We start from the raw sequence: 18,635 nt of genomic DNA on the forward strand, positions 1-18,635 counted from the left end.
TAACTGTCCTAGAGCAAGATGATTCGTGAAGGGGAGAAAGTGGTATTTAAGTCCACTGAGTTATTTCGGTGCCTCATCGCAAGATGAGAACATGTATAGCTCCGTGGACCTAACTAGTTTTCTGGCAAAGCAATGCATGTTCAATAAATAGTTGATTGAGCGACGGAAGAAATATGGGCATCGAGAATCGCAGTGATGTCGCTACCGCTACTCTACTACAGATGTGGCTACACCATCGGTAGCCAAGCCCAATGCCCTCCTTCCTCTACCCTACCTGAGGGATAAATCCCAATAAATATGGATGGGTGTATCCAAAACCATCACTTCAAGAACCTAAATAATGAAGAACAATTTGAATGAGTGAGCGAAATCATTACATACTGCAACCACATATCTCTCCCATTTATTTTTTAAATGAAGAACAATTTGAATCCACATTTGTTACGAAATAAAAACAAATACGTAGGAAAATTTGTCACAAGATGAAGATATGTATATAATGACATTACATTGGAAAACAATTTTTTTGTGTGTGAAAATGATAAAATGCACATGCACGCGAACTCACAAATTGAATAAATGATCGCATACTATATTAACGAAGCACATCAGTAATTGAATTTGGGTGAATGAACTACTCTGCATTTGAGCCATCAAGGAAAGGATAATCCGTGTAACCGATGACAGGATCCTGTGTGTAGAAGGTGGACCGGTCATACCTGTTCAAGGGGACATCTAGCTCGAATCTCTTTGGCAAATCCGGATTTGCAAGAAATAGCCTTCCATAGGCAACGAGATCAGTATAACCATCATTCACCACTTTGTTTCCTTCCTCTCGATCATACCCTCCGGCAGCAATAAAAGTGCCGTTAAATGCTTTTCTAAAGGGCAATAGTGCACGGGGTATCTGTATGCGACCATCCACAGTGGTCATGTGAGGCTCTACCATGTGGCAGTAAAGAAAATCTTTGTGCTTATTGAGCTGTTGTACCATGTAGATACCAAGCTCATGCGGATTACAGTCGAAGCAATCCATGTAGTCAGCGAATGGAGACAATCTGATTCCCACACGATCCGCACCGATCTCGTGGACGATAGCATCAATCACCTCCACGGCAAAGCGGCATCGGTTCTCAAGGCTGCCACCATACCCGTCAGTACGGTCGTTTGAGCTATCTTTCATGAACTGCTCCAAGAGAAACCCATGTGCTCCGTGGATCTCCACACCATCGAACCCCGCTTCAATGACATTCGCAGCGGCTCGTCTAAAGTCATCTACGATCAACGATATCTCATCTGTCTGAAGCCGTCGAGGCTTGGAGTAGACCGTGCCGGACTCAGCATCAGGCGCTATCTGCTTGTCCGTGCTGGAGATCGGCGGATGCCCATCCGGCTGGAAATCTACTTTGTTTGCCGTATTAGCAGAACCCGAAATTAGCAGCCACAAATAAATTGCAGGATCAGCTAAAAAAAAGTGTCACCGTACTTGGTAAAATTCATCAACACAAAATGTCACGGATTCCTAACGTACCGTTTGTGGAGACCCTTCCGGCGTGCCAAATCTGGCAGAAAAACAGAGCGCCCTTGGAGTGGACGGCATCGACGATGGGTTTCCAAGCGTTGACCTGCTGCTGCGTCCAGATGCCAGGGGTATCAGGGAACCCCTGCGCGGTGGCGGAGACGCCGGTGGCCTCGGCGATGAGCAGGCCGCCCATTGTCGCCCGCTGCGAGTAGTGCAGCACCGCGTGCGGTTGCGGCACGTTGCCGTAGGAGCGGCACCGCGTGAGCGGCGCGAGCACCACCCGGTGGGAGAGCTCGAACCTCCCCATCCTGTGCGGCGTCAGCAGCGGGATCGGCTCCTTCGTGGTCATCTTGTCTCGACTGGTTGCGGATGTGCTTCGATCGACAGCGTGGTGGAATATATGAAGCTATGCGATGAAATCTAAGACAAGCCTCCCTAAGCTTTGTTTGCTCTGTTTCTTGCTTGTGATGTGAGCTCAGCTCAGCTCGCATGATGCTCTGTTTCTCGCTTTCGACGGTAGGTGTCGGGGTCTTAATAAAACAAAGATGTCATAAAGTACCAGAAGTTTGGTGTCATAATAAGCGGTGACGAAGCAAATGTGTATTCTAGAGCCTAGTACCTAAAGCGTGCGCATAATAGTGAGAAAAGGACGTCATACTTTATGTACAAGTTCTTCTGTCCATTCATTTTTGAGAAAACATTGCCACCCGTGGCAGGTATCATGGCATCTGCATGATGGACATGTAAACCTTCCCTGGTGGTTTGATCATGTGGTTCGGACTGTGGAAGTCATTTCACGCGGTGTTGTATCTGTTTGGACGTAATTTTTTTCGTAAACCGGAGACAAATGTGGGGGAGGTGCGTGAGTCCGGGCCGCTTCTTAGACCCATTCTGACCGTCCTAGCCCACCAAAAAACCCTCCCCCCTTCCCACGCACGCTTCCCGCCCGACGCCAGTTGTCCGCGTTCATGCCGTTGTAGAGCGTCCGCTTCCCTTGGAGAGCGGACGCAACCTCTCACTCATATCTATCACGTCCGTTCGACGCCTCGTCTGTCCGTATGCCACCATTAAGCAGACTCATCGGCCAAGAAACCTACTCTCGCTTCCCGCTTTGACGTCTGACCTCACCTGAATCCCTTTTTTAAGGGTGTCCACATCCAGCTATCTCCACAACACAATGCATCCGCTTCACATCCGCTCCACATCCTCCTGCCATGCACCACATCCGCCATGATTGCACGCGACGATGCTCCGTGGGACAACCTTTCTCCAAAGTTGAAGAAGGAGGTGGCCGCTACGGGCTCCGATGACACACCCCGGATCGCCTCCTATGCTCTTCGGCTACACCATGATGCAGGCACAGGCGCACTACAACATCGACATGGTGGAGGGGCAACCTGGGTCGGAGCATACGTCGGTGTTAGAGCGTTTGCTGGAGCAACATCGGCTCGCGTTGAGTGAGATCAACGACGAGCGCGCGAGCCAGGATGCCCTGGCGACCATGGCCGCTACGAACCCGAACTTCGTCGTGGAGCAGCGTGCCATCTACGTTGCCATTTGCTGCCAAGTTGTCGCTCGCCAAGAAGTTGCCGCCACGGAGGCACAGTTGCAGGCGACCGCGGAGGAGAACAACGGCAACTGCACCTCCTACTTGTTGCTGATGAACCATCAGGCGGCCCGGTGGGACGACGAGAGCCAAGACGCCACCATTTTCCTCATGGACCTCACGTTTGTCGGCAACAGACACTGCCCAACTCCTCCAAGGATGAGTAGAGCATGGGAGGCGGCGGAGCCTTATGTCCCATGTGGGCCGGTCCATCTCTCATGTTCTACTCTTCCTCTCCGAAGACCGCACCTTTACTTCATTTGTCTTATCGGTGGTGCACATGGAGATGGCGGATGGAGGATGACACATGCTTGGACAGTGATACGTCTCCAACGCATCTATAATTTTTTATCGTTCCATGCTATTATATTATCAACTTTGGATGTTTTATATGCATGAATATACTATTTTATATTATTTTTGGGACTAACCTATTGACCTAGAGCCCAGTGCCAGTTTCTGTTTTTCCTTGTTTTTGACATTTTCAGATAGGAATATCAAACGGAGTCCAAACGGAATAAAACTATTGCTGTGATTTTTTATGGAAAATATAAAAAATACCAGAAGAAAAAGATACCGGAGAGGAGTCCCGAGGAAGCCACGAGCCAGGGAGGCACGCCCACCCCCCTGGGCGCGCCTGGGGGGCTCGTGACTCCCTCGTGGGTCCCCTGACTTGTTCTCGATGCCATCTGGTCTTATAAATACAGAAACCTCCAAAAATAAACCTAGATCGGGAGTTCCGCCGCCGCAAGCCTCTGTACCCACCAAAAACCAACCGGGAGCCCGTTCCGGCACCCTGCCGGAGGGGGAATCCATCTCCGGTAGCCATCTTCATCATCCTGGCGATCTCCATGACGAGGAGGGAGTAGTTCTCCCTCGGGGCTGAGGGTATGTACCAGTAGCTATGTGTTTGATCTCTCTCTCTCGTGTTCTTGAGATGTCATGATCTCGATGAACCGCGGGCTTTGCTACTATAGTTGGATCCTATGATGTTCTCCCCCCTCCCCCTTCTTGTAATGAATTGAGTTTCCCCTTTGAAGTTATCTTATCGGATTGAGTCTTTAAGAAAACTTGATGTATGTCTTGCATGTGTCTATCTATGGTGACAATGGGATATTCGTGTGAGTACTTGATGTATGTTTTGGTGATCAACTTGCGGGTTTCGTGACATCGGGAACCTATGCATATGGGTTGGCACACATTTTGACTCTCCGGTAGAAACTTTGGGGTACTCTTTGAAGTTCTATGTGTTGGTTGAATAGACGATTCTGAGATTGTGTGATGCATATCGTATAATCATGCCCACGGATACTTGAGGTGACAATAGAGTATCTAGGTGACATTAGGGTCTTGGTTGATGTGTGTCTTAAGGTGTTATTCTAGTACGAACTCTAGGATAGATTGAACGGAAAGAATAGCTTCGTGTTATTTTACTATGTACTCTTGAATAGATCGATCAGAAAGAATAACTTTGTGGTGGTTTCATACCCGACAATAATCTCTTCGTTTGCTCTCCGCTATTAGTGACTTTGGAGTGACTCTTTGTTCTTGAGGGCTAGCTATATGATCCAATTATGTTATCATTCTTGAGAGAACTTCACTAGTGAAAGTACGAACCCTAGGCCTTGTTTCCACGCATTGCAATACCGTTCGTGATCACTTTTATTATTAATTACCTTGCTGTTTTTATATTTTCAGATTACAAAAACCTATATCTACTATCCATGTTGCACTTGTATCACCATCTCTTCACCGAACTAGTGCACCTATACAACTTACCATTGTATTGTGTATGTTGGGGACACAAGAGACTCTTTGTTATTTGGTTGCAGGGTTGCTTGAGACAGACCATCTTCATCCTACGCCTCCTGCGGATTGATAAACCTTAGGTCACCCACTTGAGGGGAAATTGCTACTGCCCTACAAACCTCTGCACTTGGAGGCCCAACAACGTCTACAAGGAGAAGGTTGCCTAGTAGACATCAAGATCTTTTCTGGCGCCGTTCCTGGGGAGGTTAGCGCTTGAAGGTATATCTTTAGATCCTGCAATTTAGTCTTTTAGTTTCTTGTTTTATCACTAGTTTAGTTTATTAATAAAAAACTACAAAAAAATGGAATTAAGGTTACCTCATATGCTTCATCTTTTTATTGTCTTTCGTGAAAACGATGGAAATGAAAATTGTGCTCAAGTGCTAAAAGAATAATTACATAGAATGCTTGGCATAAAATATGTGAATGATGAGCATGATTGCAATGTTGTTAGTATGAATTCTTTGAATACCCATGATGCTAATGATATGCAAAGCCACAAGCTTGGATATGCTATGTTTGATGAAGATGATCTTTTTAGTTCCCCCGCTTTGAATGATCAAAATTATTATGATGAAAGCATGCCCCCTATTTATGATGATTATTGTGATGATACTTATGTTATAAAGAAGAAAGATGATAAAACTTGTCACAATTATGAGTACCCTTTTACTGAACATTACTCTTTTAATGTGGAAACAATTCATAGTGTTCAAGTCTTTTACGATACTCCCACTACTATTGATGAGAATAAATTTCCTTATGTGGAGAGTAGTAAAATTTGTATGCTTGTAGATCATGAAAAGAATGCTTTAGGTGCTGGTTATATTGTTAAATTCATTCATGATGCTACATAAATTATTATGAGAGAGGATCATATGCTTCTACATATTGCAATAATATCAAGCTTCCTCTCCATGTGTTGAAACTTTTGAAGTCATGTTTGTTTTATCTTCCTATGCTAGTTAATTCTTGCTCTAATAAATCGTTTGATCACAAAATCCCTATGCATAGGAAGTCAGTTAGACTTAAATGTTCTAGTCATATGCTCCATGATGCTTCCGTTATGTTTCAATCCTTATCTTTTATGTGAGCATCATTGAAATCATCATGCCTAGCTTGAAAGGCATTAAAGAAAAGTTCTTGTTGGGAGACAACCCAATATGTATCCTTACTGTTTTTGTGTGTTCACATGATTAATCTACTGTATTAATCATGTTTTATAGCTTTTATTTCAATAAAGTGCCAAGTAAAGCCTTTATGATTAGTTTGGGTGATAGTTGTTTGATCATGCTGAAAAAGACAGAAACTTTGCGCTCACGAAATCATTTCTAGTTTCTATCCAGAGAGTGATTTTAGGTTGATTCTTTTTTATGCTGCATGATATACAAATTGCCTTAAATTTCATAATTGTTTCAGAATTTTTGTAAGTGCACAAGTATGGTTATCATTCAGATCATTACAGGCTGTTCTATTTTTGACAGATTCAGTTTTCAATGCATAGTTTGCTTGTTTTGGTGTTTCCATAGATTATATTGAGTAATATAAATTTAGGAAATAGTAAGATACAGTAGGCATTTTTTGAAAATAATTATGAGTCTTGTTTTGACAGTACCCAAGTGATTGATTTGCTCGTTATCATACTAACCCATCTCGCGAAGTTCCGTTAAGTTTTGTGTTATGAAGTTTTCAAGTTTTGGGTAGAGTTTCGATGGACTATGAAACAAGGAGTGGAAAGATACTAAGCTTAGGGATGCCCAAGGCACCAAAAATCCATATTCAAGTACACCAAAGAGCCTAAGCTTGGGGATGCCCCGGGAAGTCATCCCCTCTTTCGTCTTCAATCCATCGGTAACTTTACTTGGGGCTATACTTTTATTCACCACATGATATGTGTTTTGCCTGGAGCATCATTTTCTTTTAGTAGAAATTGCTTGCTTTTATTTACATTAATGTTTTGCATCATTTAGTTCAATAAAAATGTCAATGGTTAGCCTTTACCATGCTTAATTTACAAGTTTAGGAGTTGTTGTTCCAAAACAGAAAGTTTGCTTGTAGTGAAAAAATTCCCTAGAAATTTCCGTATGTAAGAATTCTTGAAATTTGGACACAGTATGCTCTTATAAATTATCTACAGAGTGAAATTTTGTCAGATTTTTTGGACTTAATTAAGTATGGATCTTGCTGCATTCTTCACAGACTATTCTGTTTAGACAGATTGTTGTTATGTTTGCATTGTTCGCATATGTTTGCTTGTTTAATGATTCCATTTGAGGATGGGAGTTTTAAATATGCAGAGGCATTTAGTATGAAATGTAAAATAATGATTTTAGTGATTTCTACAATAGAGGATGATAAAGTTTTGCATTGATTTATACTAACCTATCTCACGAGTTCTTGATTGAGTTTTGTGTGGATGAAGTTTTTAAGATTTCGGAAACGTCATATGAGAGGAATTAAGGAGACACAAAAAGCTCAAGATTGGGGATGCCCAAGTCATCCCCAATCCATATTTCAAGAAGTCTCAAGTGCCTATGCTTGGGTAGGCCCCGGTTCGCATCCCACCTTTCTTCTACAACAATTATCGGTTAGTATCGGTTGAACATAAGTTTTTGCTTCTTCACATGTTTCGTGCTATACTTGAAGTTTTATTTTATTTTATTTTGTTTTAATAAGGTACTTAGGATCTGAAATTCTTAAATGGGAGAGTCTCCACATAGCCAAATAATTATTCAACTACTCATTGATCTTCACTTATATCTTTTGGAGTAGTTTGCCTTTTGCTCTAGTACTTCACTTATATCTTTGTAGTGCATTGCGATGATTTTATTTTATAGAAATAGTTGAACTCTCATGCTTTACTTATATTATTTTAAGAGTCTTAAACAGCATGGTAATTTTCTTAGATTATGAATCTAGTCCTAATATGATGGGCATCCAAGAGGGATATAATAAAAACTTTCATATAGAGTGCATCGAATACTATGAGAAGTTTGATTCTTTGCACATAGTTGTGAGATATAAGGATGGTGATATTAGAGTCATGCTAGTGAGTAATCGTGGATTGATAGAAATACTTGTGTTAGATTTGTGATTCCCGTAGCATGCACGTATGGTGAACCGTTATGTGATGAAATAGGAGCATGATTTATTTATTGAGTGTCATCCTTTGTGTGGAGGTCGGGATCGCGCGATGGTTAACTCCTACCAACCCTTCCCGTAGGAGCATGCGTCTAATACTTTGCTTCGATAGCTAATAAACTTTTGCAATAAGTATGTGAGTTCTTTATGAGTAATGTTGAGTCCATGGATTATACGCACTCTCAGCCTTCCACCATTGCTAGCCTCTCTAGTACCGCGCAACTTTCGCCGGTGCATGCACCCATCATATATCCTTCCTCAAAACATCCACCATACCTACCCATCATGGCATTTCCATAGACATACCGAGATATATTGCCATGCAACTTCCACCGCCCCGTTTATTATGACACGCATCATCATTGTCATATTGCTTTGCATGATCATGTAGTTGACATCATATTTGTGGGAAAGCCACCGTTACCTTTCATACATGTCACTCATGAGTCATTGCACATCCCGGTACCCTGCCGGAGGCATTCATATAGAGTCATATCTTTGTTCTAAGTATCGAGTTGTAAGTAAATAAAAGTGTGATGATCATCATTATTAGAGCATTGTCCCATGTGAGGAAAGCATGGAATCTATCATTCCCTCACAAGTTGGGATGAGACTACGGATTTAAAATAAAAAGAAAATAAAAGAGGCCAAAGAGCCCACCAAAAAAATGAATGAAAAAAAAATGAAAAAAAGAGGCCAAAGAGCCCAAACAAAAAAGAAGAGAGAGAAAAAGAGAGAAGGGACAATGCTACTATCCTTTACAACACTTGTGCTTCAAAGTAGCACCATGATCTTCATGATAGAGAGTCTCATATATTGTCACTTTCATATACTAGTGGGAATTTTCATTATAGAACTTGGCTTGTATATTCAAATGATGGGCATCCTCAATTGCCCTAGGTCTTCGTGAGCAAGCGAGTTGGATGCACACCCACTTAGTTTCTTTTTGAGCTTTCATAAACTTATAGCTCTTGTGCATCTCTTGCATGGCAATCCCTACTCACTCACATTGATATATATTAATGGGCATATCCATAGCCCGTTGATATGCCGAGTCGATGTGACCATCTCCTTCTTTTTGCCTCACAACCTCCACCATATTATATTTCACCTATAGTGCTATATCCATGGCTCACGCTCTTGTATTGCGTGAGAGTTGAAAAAGTTTGAGAAATTAAAAGTGTGAAAACAATTGCTTGACTAAGACCGGGGTTGTGCATGATTTAAATACGTTGTGTGGGGAAGATGGAGCATAGCCAAACTATATGATATTGTAGGGATAACTTTCTTTGGCCATGTTATTTTGAAAAGACATGATTGCTTTGTTAGTATGATTGAAGTATTATTGTTCTTAGGTCAATATTTAACTTTTTGTCTTGAATCATATGGATCTGAATATTCATGCCACAATATAGGTTAGGTAGCATTGCACATCAAAAATTCGGTTTTATCATTTACCTACTCGAGGACGAGCAGGAATTAAGTTTGGGGATGCTTGATACGTCTCCAACGTATCTATAATTTTTTATCGTTCCATGTTATTATATTATCAACTTTCGATGTTTTATATGCATGAATATACTATTTTATATTATTTTTGGGACTAACCTATTGACCTAGAGCCCGGTGCAAGTTTCTGTTTTTTCCTTGTTTTCGACCTTTTTCAGATAGGAATATCAAACGGAGTCCAAACGGAATGAAACTTTCGCCCTGATTTTTATGGTAAATATAAAAAATACGAGAAGAAAAAGATACCGAAGAGGAGTCCCGAGGAAGCCACGAGCCAGGGAGGCGCGCCCACCCCCCTGGGCGCGCCTGGGGGGCTTGTGACTCCCTCGTGGGTCCCCTTACTTGTTCTCGATGTCATCTGGTCTTATAAATACAGAAACCTCCAGAAATAAACCTAGATCGGGAGTTCCGCCGCCGCAAGCCTCTGTAGCCACCAAAAACCAATTGGGAGCTCGTTCCAGCACCCTGCCGGAGGGGGAATCCATCTCCGGTGGCCATCTTCATCATCCCGGCGATCTCCATGACGAGGTGGGAGTAGTTCTCCCTCGGGGCTGAGGGTATGTACCAGTAGCTATGTGTTTGATCTCTCTCTCTCTCTCTCGTGTTCTTGAGATGTCATGATCTCGATGTACCGCGGGCTTTGCTACTATAGTTGGATCCTATGATGTTCTTCCCCCTCTCCCTTCTTGTAATGAATTGAGTTTCCCCTTTGAAGTTATCTTATCGGATTGAGTCTTAAAGAACACTTGATGTATGTCTTGCACGTGTCTATCTGTGGTGACAATGGGATATTCATGTGAGTACTTGATGTATGTTTTGGTGATCAACTTGCAGGTTTCGTGACATCGGGAACCTATGCATATGGGTTGGCACACGTTTTGACTCTCCGATAGAAACTTTGGGGCACTCTTTGAAGTTCGATGTGTTGGTTGAATAGATGATTCTAAGATTGTGTGATGCATATTGTATACCCCACGGATACTTGAGGTGACAATGGAGTATCTAGGTGACATTAGGGTCTTGGTTGATGTGTGTCTTAAGGTGTTATTCTAGTATGAACTCTAGGATAGATTGAATGGAAAGAATAGCTTCGTGTTATTTTACTACGGACTCTTGAATAGATCGATCAGAAAGAATAACTTTGTGGTGGTTTCGTACCCGACAATAATCTCTTCGTTTGTTCTCCGCTATTAGTGACTTTGGAGTGACTCTTTGTTGCATGTTGAGGGCTAGTTATATGATCCAATTATGTTATCATTGTTAAGAGAACTTCACTAGTGAAAGTATGAACCCTAGGCCTTGTTTCCACGCATTGCAATACCGTTCGTGCTCACTTTTATTACTAATTACCTTGCTGTTTTTATATTTTCAGATTACAAAAACCTATATCTACTATCCATATTGCACTTGTATCACCATCTCTTCGCCAAACTAGTGCACCTATACAACTTACCATTTTATTGCGTGTGTTGGGGACACAAGAGACTCTTTGTTATTTGGTTGCAGGGTTGCTTGAGGGAGACCATCTTCATCCTATGCCTCCCGCGGATTGATAAACCTTAGGTCACCCACTTGAGGAAAAAATTGCTACTGTCCTACAAACCTCTGCACTTGGAGGCCCAACAACATCTATAAGGAGAAAGTTGCGTAGTAGACATCAGATACCAGGCGCCACCACCATAGGATAGATTTAGGCGCGGGTCTTTTTTTCTTCTAGATGTTCAAAATGTAATGAAATATATCGTGTTTGTATGAAATCTGTCCGGTTTGCATGAAATCCAGTCGTGTTTGTATGAACTTTGTTTGATTGGTCTGATTTGTTGTCAAAATATATACGGCTAGCGTTGTTTGTCGTCCTCCCGCATCTGTGTCTGCGGACTGGTCCCCCTTTCTGCGGACGGATGCAGGAGGAAATTTGCGGATTGTCGTTGGAGATGTCCTTACCTACAACACTAGAGCAACTCTAGAGGATAACCATTGATATAGTGATCTCGGTCCAAAATCTCTACCAGAATAGTCATATTCATATGGATCGGCATAATTTATGGAGCACGCTATGTATCGATCTCGCTAGCCTTCATATTTCAAGGCCGCGGGCATTGATATGGAGTTGTCTCCACCCACAACTGCTCGCGTAGAAGGGACGTTCCAGCCCGACCTCTTCCTCCCGCACATTGATCGATCAATGGTGCTTTCATCTGTATGGTTGCGCTTCCGCATGTGTCGATGTCGCAAATACCTTTTCACCCCAAAGCGCACCAATTAATGGTTGCCGCCGCATTTCACATACTTTTCCTATCCGCACACGGAAAATCCACCTCATTTTATCAGAGAGTGCCCATTCGTGGGTATCTGTCGGCTCCATCGTTATCGCTTTCACACTCACCCGATCTTCCCCTCGCCCTAAGGTGGTTGTCCCCCAGGCCCCTCTCTCCACCGTTCCCTGTCATCGCCACAATTACCCCCAATGACCATGTCTATGCAGTTGAGCCCTCCATGTGGACCTTTCTTGATGAGATCGAAAAGGACTACGCTGAGAGAAAGTGTTGAGAGAGGGTGTGCCACTACTCTGAGTGGGTTGAAGATAATATGTGTCGTAAGGTTGAATCATCCGTCGGTCGCTCCTGCCTCTGTGCTGCCCTCGACTACTTCAGTCACATCTTGACGTCCGCCTACGTAGAAATGGATGCCACACACACGTTGGTCATAAAAAATGTAGTAATTGAAGCCTCCCCCGCCTATGAGGTCACTTTCAAGGGGGGCTATAGTTCAATCAGTAGATAATCATAGTGTCCATGGTTGTTGAAATCCAAGTTGCAATCCTTTTTGAAATTCATTTTGTAAATCCATGTTGAAATCTTACTTGAAATCCTAATTTGAAGACTTCCATTATTGAGGTGGGAAAGGGTGATGTCTTCTAACCAGTGACCAAGAGGTCCCACATGGGAAAATTTCATAAAATGCACTTTTTATGATTCTGCATTTGTGCTTTTCCTTGGCAGCCTATGTATCTCAATTGGCGACTCTGCAAGTGTTGCTCTTATAACAGTAGTCTATGCCAAAGGATTTTTTATATAGATTATGGTTCAACAAATATAACATGCTTAAATGATTAACGCACTGTATCACTTCAAAGGCAATATATTATAAATATTATTATATTCAAATATATTTTTTGGTGGATGTTTTCAAATATGTATTGACCACACGCCTCGCCGGCTTGAATTTGAACAACTAGAAAACATGTTGAGTGCGATCGGGCCCAGTACCTAATAAACTTTTTCAAGACAGTATCATTTCAATCATATCAGAATATGTTATATGATATTATTTATTATTAGTACGGTATTACTTGTGCTATGGTATTTGGTTTAATGCTAAAACCAAAGCTTGAGACAATGTTTAGGACACATGATCCCTACTACTTCTATTGTCTTAACATACACACGTATTATCTCATCAAAGGGCACGACATAATATGCATGGGAACAAATTTAATTACTAATTTAATCTTCACTACTTCAATTTATTTCAGCCAGACATCTCATATCACCACATATATCACCTTATCAAATGTTCACCTCAACATGCATGAGATGTTCTTTTATTATATCATGCTATTTATATAATAACAACTTTTAAACTACACAATAATCAAATACAATATGTGATATGTATTTATATTTTTAAGATGGTAGGAGGTAATTACAACGGAGATCCTAGGACTAGTAGGCTTCTCTATAACATCTTGCGGAAATGGGCTTCCGAGACATGCACTTACTTAATCAAGCCATGCTTTCAAAAAAATGCTGACGATTGATATTGGAGCCCTTCTATATATGCCATCGTGTAATGAAAGGAAGATATTTTCTTGATGGAGACTTCGGGAACTCAAAATGGTCAAGAGCAGCATCCTACACATGGTGAAGCATTATGTATGGGAACTTGGGAAGGAACTTCTCTCGAGAGGAATACTATGGATAGTTGGAGATGGTATACATATTTTTGTTTCAAAAGGATAAATTTGCTTCAAATACCATAGTTGCAACATTACACAGTTTAGTTCCAGTGGCAGTTAAAAATAGTGAGCTCTCTAATATATAGTAATAGTTCCACATGGAAAGAGGATACTATTAGAGAACTTTTTGCTCAAGACATTGCAGAAAGAATTCATATAACCCCCCTAAGATTTGAATGGTGTATCTATTTCACCTCCTGGGCATATACCAAGGCTAGAATTTATACAATGAGGTCGGGCTACAATCTTGCAAGAAGAGATTTGTTCCGGCTTAATTGAAGCTCTGCCCGTAGTGGATCTTCTTCCAAATAGGTGTTATGCATAAGTTGTGGAATTTTTTGTGTAGAATTCAATGTCCAGCTATAATGAAGATAGTATTGCGGAGAATTGCATGCAATTTCCTTCATACCGGCGACGATCTCCACAAACAATTAATTCCATATTAATATATGTTCATATGTATTGTGACAAGATTGAGATGGAATATTTTTTCCTTCTTCCATTATGTTAAAGAAATTTGGGTAGAGCTAAAAAGATCATTTGTTTTACTTCAAAACAGAAAATATTTATCCATATTCAACAATGGCTACTCAAATGGATTTATAGTGCTTTAGATTTCCATTCAATAATCCTTACGATTGCAATTTAGCATATTTGAAATATGCCTCATCTTTCATGTGTGGCGGGCAAGATCAAAGCTTATGTTTACTTTATTTTATTATAAACCTTTAGGTAGACTCGATCCATTAGATGTGAGCATAACACGTTAGTCCCAAGTGCTCTCCACCGCTGACTAAGTCGGTCATGGTCAATGCTGATGTCGCAAGCTTTTGACCAAACAAAATGCACGGGTATTGGTGTTGTCATCCACAACCACCTAGGTCGGGTGCTAGCTCAGAGGAGACGGTTTTCTCATCATGTGGATAACCCAGAGCTGGGTGAAACTATTGCAATGTGCCATTCTTTTTTTTCTTCTGAAATAAATATTGTGGAGTATGATTGTGCTACTTTGGTCAGCAAACTAAAGAGCGAAGTGAATGACATATCTCACATAGGTGTTGTTGATTTTTACATTAAGAATAGGGATCCAAAGTTTATATCATGTTGTTCTACTCATGTTAGTCGATCTTGTAATGAGGCAGTATGTGTTCTTGCAAATTCTGCTGAACATGATGCAAAATCTTGCTAGTTTGATGTATCTCTTGAAGTTGTCAGGACTATAGTTCGTATTGAACAAATGTCAAATGAATGAATAATGCGACCCATCATCTACAACAACAGGTTTGCAAACATGGCTTCCTACTATGCCCTGGCTTGTATTTTGTGAGGTTTTTTTGGCATGTGAGACGGATTGGTTGCAATTTCTCAAGTATGTCATTTTTCCCGAAAGTACCTCCAAATTTATCTAATTAGGCTGCATTGCCCACCCCCTTCTTTCTTGAATACATTTGTCACAAAGCATTCCTAGCGAGACTCCTCTCAGCCTTTAAGCCTAGGTATGTGGCTTCCCTCTATTTTTCTCGATGAGCTTGCCCCTCCCCCAAAATTGATCGTCGTGTAGTTTATATTCCTCATTCTAAGGGTTCATTCCCTTGGGCGTCCATGGACACCCCTTATGTGCTGCTTTTGATCTGCCATGACTACTAGTGGACAATGGTAAAAGATATGACTTCACAAACGGATGACAACTTCCTACTCCCTCCAATTCAATGAATAAGGCGCGTATGCATCATAGAATCTAAATTTAACCAAATCTGGACTATATGTGTTAAAAAATAACGTTAAAATTGTATTAAAAGAAGTTTTCAATGGTATAACTTTGAAGTCACAAAGATATATATATATATATATATATATATATATATATATATATATATATATATATATATATATATATATATATATATTGGTATGGTTTATGATCAGAGTTAAATTTGTATGTGCCTTATTCATTGGAATGGAGGGAGTATGGTACTTCTACCATTGCGCTAACCACCAACATGATGCAAAAGTGTAGTTTTTGGCCGTGGCATGAGAACAAATAACCGAAACAAACAAATTATCACAACTCAACTTAACATCTAAGATTGTACTAGACATTCAAGCCGTTGTGCAAGCATATGTGGTATGTTTAATGGAGTTCTTATTTACGTTAAAAAGGACTATGTACAACACATACACACAAAAAAAAACAATCAACGTGGCATTCTGAGAAAAGCTACAAATGATTATTCTTTGACAACACTGAGCATTATTTGTCGACAAAGATACCAGAGTGTTGTAGACACACATAACTTTAGCATTTAACCCAAAAAAGTTCCTTGCCAGCACAAGGCTTTTCAGAAATGTTTAAGGCGAGGGTGCATGGCAACAAGTTTCTCGGAAAATAAGTACTTCGAAACAAACTAAACTCAAGGTAGGTGTTGTGAAGTTTTCCAATATTTGGTAAGATTTATAGGCATACATAACTTAACTCTTTTTGGTACCTCGAGAAAGGACAAAATGAAAATAGGTGTACTCAATAGAATGCAATCCACCATCTTTCAACTTATTATGATGCATCAGGGTGCCCAAGTATTAGAAAGAAAATGTTCCTAATTCATACCCAAACAATCATGTGTACCTTTGAAATCTATGGCTTTTCTGAAGCAAATAGAGCAAAATTCTTGGATGTTTAGGAGATGGGCCACTAATTCAAGAAAGTGGCTCATTTTCGTGGAGGTGGAGAGAGTGAGGGGGAGTAACTCAACCCCGCATCTCTCAATTTAAGAGCTAACACAAGGATGAATCTCCACTTGTACCAAAAAGAGCGGAAGAACACATAAATAATATTTATCACTTCATGAATATCTCTAAATATCCTTGAAAAATATCTCGGCATATTGGCATTACATGGGAGTACAACAGTAAATTATTGGTGGAAATGATACAATGCACATACCCGTGCATAGACATACTAGAGAAAAATCATTACATATTATATAAACCAACCAAGTCACTAATTCAAGTCGAGTGGATGAACTACTCGGCGTTTGAGCCTTCAAGAAAAGGATAATCTGTGTAGCCAACGATAGGATCTTGCGTATAGAAAGTGTTGCGGTCGTACTTGTTTAAGGCTGAATTGAGCTCGAATCTCTTAGGCAAATCTGGATTAGCCAGAAAGACCCTCCCATAAGCAACCATATCAGCATAGTCGTCGGCAACCACTTTGTTGCCTTCCTCTCGGTCATACCCTCCAGCAGCAATGAAAGTGCCGTCGAATGCTTTTCTAAAGGGCAGGAGCCCGTGGGGTATTTGCGTGCGGCCATCCACAATGGCCATTCGTGGTTCTACCATGTGGCAATAGACAAACCCTTGATGCTTGTTGAGTTGTTGCACCATGTATATTCCGAGTGCATGCGGATTGGAGTCGAAGCAGTCCATGTAGTCCACGAATGGAGATAACCTGATTCCTACACGATTCGCACCAATCTCATTGACGATAGCATCGATTACCTCCACTGCAAAGCGGCATCGGTTTTTGAGGCTGCCACCATACTCATCGGTGCGATCGTTGGAGCTGTCTTTCATGAACTGCTCCAATAGGTACCCGTGTGCTCCGTGGATCTCCACGCCGTCGAACCCTGCCTCGATGGCGTTCCGGGCAGCGCGTCTAAAGTCATCGACGATCAGAGGTATCTCGTCCGTTCGAAGCTGTCGGGGCTTGGAATAGATCATGCCGGACTCGGCATCGGCAGTTATCTGCTTGTCAGTGCTTGAGATCGGCGCCTGTTTGTCCGGCTGGAAATCTGTTTTGGTTCAGACATATATAAACAAAGAGGAAGATAAGTAACAATTAATCAATTCGTTCGGATCAAATAGTTTACCAGCACAAAATAACATGGATGCCTACACGCCTAATTGCATAGGCGAAGGATCAAGTAAATCTGTTTTGTTTGCGTAAGAAAACAGATTATAGTGACAACATATAAATCTCAGAGTCAGTAAATTTGTCACAGAACTGTTTACAACGCACAATAGCACGTATTCTTCTCCCTCAGAAAAATAACTTGGATTGCTAACTTACCGTTCGTGGAGACCCTCCCGACATGCCAAATCTGGCAGAAGAAGAGAGCGCCCTTGCGGTGGACGGCGTCGACGATGGGCTTCCAGGCGTCGACCTGCTGCTGCGTCCAGATGCCGGGGGTCTCCGGGTACCCCTGCGCGGTGGGCGAGACGCCAGTGGCCTCGCTGATGAGCAAGCCGCCCTTGGTGGCCCGCTGCGAGTAGTACACCGCCGCGTGCGGCTGGGGCACGTTGGCATAGGAGCGGCACCTCGTGAGCGGCGCGAGCACCACCCGGTGGGAGAGCTCGAACTGCCCCATCTTGTGGGGCGTCAGCAACGGGATCGCCTCCTTGGCCACCATCTTGTTGGCTACCATCATGTGTGAACTGTGAACTATATGCAGCAAATATGATGCTATGCAAAAGAATCGCTAAAACCTGCTCTGTTTCTTGCTTCTGAACTATGCTCTGTATGCCTGTGGCTGAACATGTGGATGAAGATTGTATTTATAGGTGCTGGTGGGTGGTGGCTGCGCGTCATTTTCCTCTCGTTACCCACTCCGTCATCCTTCTGTTTGACCAGACTCTGTTCCTATTTCCTCTCGTCACCCTCTGTGTCATCGGCTCCTCCGAAGAAAAGCGAATCCTGTGGGAACAAAGAGTACATTGTATCTGGCCGTGTTCCGTTTGCACATCAGTCACACATGTCTAGGCAACGGCATTTTGGTGCTGATTGCGATTCATCAGAATGCAAGCGATGACGCAAACTTCTGGTGTCCTAGCCTTTCTGGTTTGCACTTCAGAAAAATGGAATTTCAGATAGCACTACCACAAGATCTCTGTAGAAGTGTATATCATTCATTTGAGAAAGTTTGAATTCAGGTAGGCATTTTTGCAATGGAAGTACTGTTGTTTAGATTTTACCCAACAGTTGTGATATTAGGTTCCAGTAAATTTTAAAAGATATTTGGTCATCGAGTTCATTA

General features: G+C 41.8%; 2 protein-coding genes across 2 annotated transcripts; both read right to left on the reverse strand.

The window, feature by feature from the left end:
* Positions 1–324: 324 nt before the first annotated feature.
* On the reverse strand, positions 325–2,068 carry LOC123409689 (12-oxophytodienoate reductase 1-like). Its single transcript, XM_045102554.1, has 2 exons — positions 1,532–2,068; positions 325–1,401 (listed from the first exon to the last, which is right to left on the reverse strand). Exons 1-2 carry the CDS (start codon positions 1,869–1,871, stop codon positions 635–637), a joined length of 1,107 nt encoding a protein of 368 aa, XP_044958489.1. The 5' UTR covers positions 1,872–2,068; the 3' UTR covers positions 325–634.
* A 14,364-nt stretch (positions 2,069–16,432) lies between these two features.
* LOC123410697 (12-oxophytodienoate reductase 1-like) lies at positions 16,433–18,130 on the reverse strand. Its single transcript, XM_045103634.1, has 2 exons — positions 17,672–18,130; positions 16,433–17,393 (listed from the first exon to the last, which is right to left on the reverse strand). The coding sequence occupies exons 1-2, from the start codon at positions 18,027–18,029 to the stop codon at positions 16,627–16,629; spliced, it is 1,125 nt and encodes a 374-aa protein (XP_044959569.1). The 5' UTR covers positions 18,030–18,130; the 3' UTR covers positions 16,433–16,626.
* Positions 18,131–18,635: the final 505 nt, after the last annotated feature.

Source organism: Hordeum vulgare, chromosome 7H (assembly GCF_904849725.1).
Source record: "Hordeum vulgare subsp. vulgare chromosome 7H, MorexV3_pseudomolecules_assembly, whole genome shotgun sequence".
NCBI classification, from domain to species: domain Eukaryota; kingdom Viridiplantae; phylum Streptophyta; class Magnoliopsida; order Poales; family Poaceae; genus Hordeum; species Hordeum vulgare.

What these genes read in the sequence shown, in the direction of transcription:
- LOC123409689 (XM_045102554.1), bottom strand. Translation starts at nt 1,871, where the DNA reads ATGACCACGAAGGAGCCGATCCCGCTGCTGACGCCGCACAGGATGGGG. An exon ending in CGGAAGGGTCTCCACAAACG is followed by an intron (nt 1,402 to 1,531) that starts GTACGTTAGGAA and finishes CAAACAAAGTAG; the next exon opens with ATTTCCAGCCGGATGGGCAT.
- LOC123410697 (XM_045103634.1), bottom strand. Translation starts at nt 18,029, where the DNA reads ATGATGGTAGCCAACAAGATGGTGGCCAAGGAGGCGATCCCGTTGCTG. An exon ending in CGGGAGGGTCTCCACGAACG is followed by an intron (nt 17,394 to 17,671) that starts GTAAGTTAGCAA and finishes GAACCAAAACAG; the next exon opens with ATTTCCAGCCGGACAAACAG.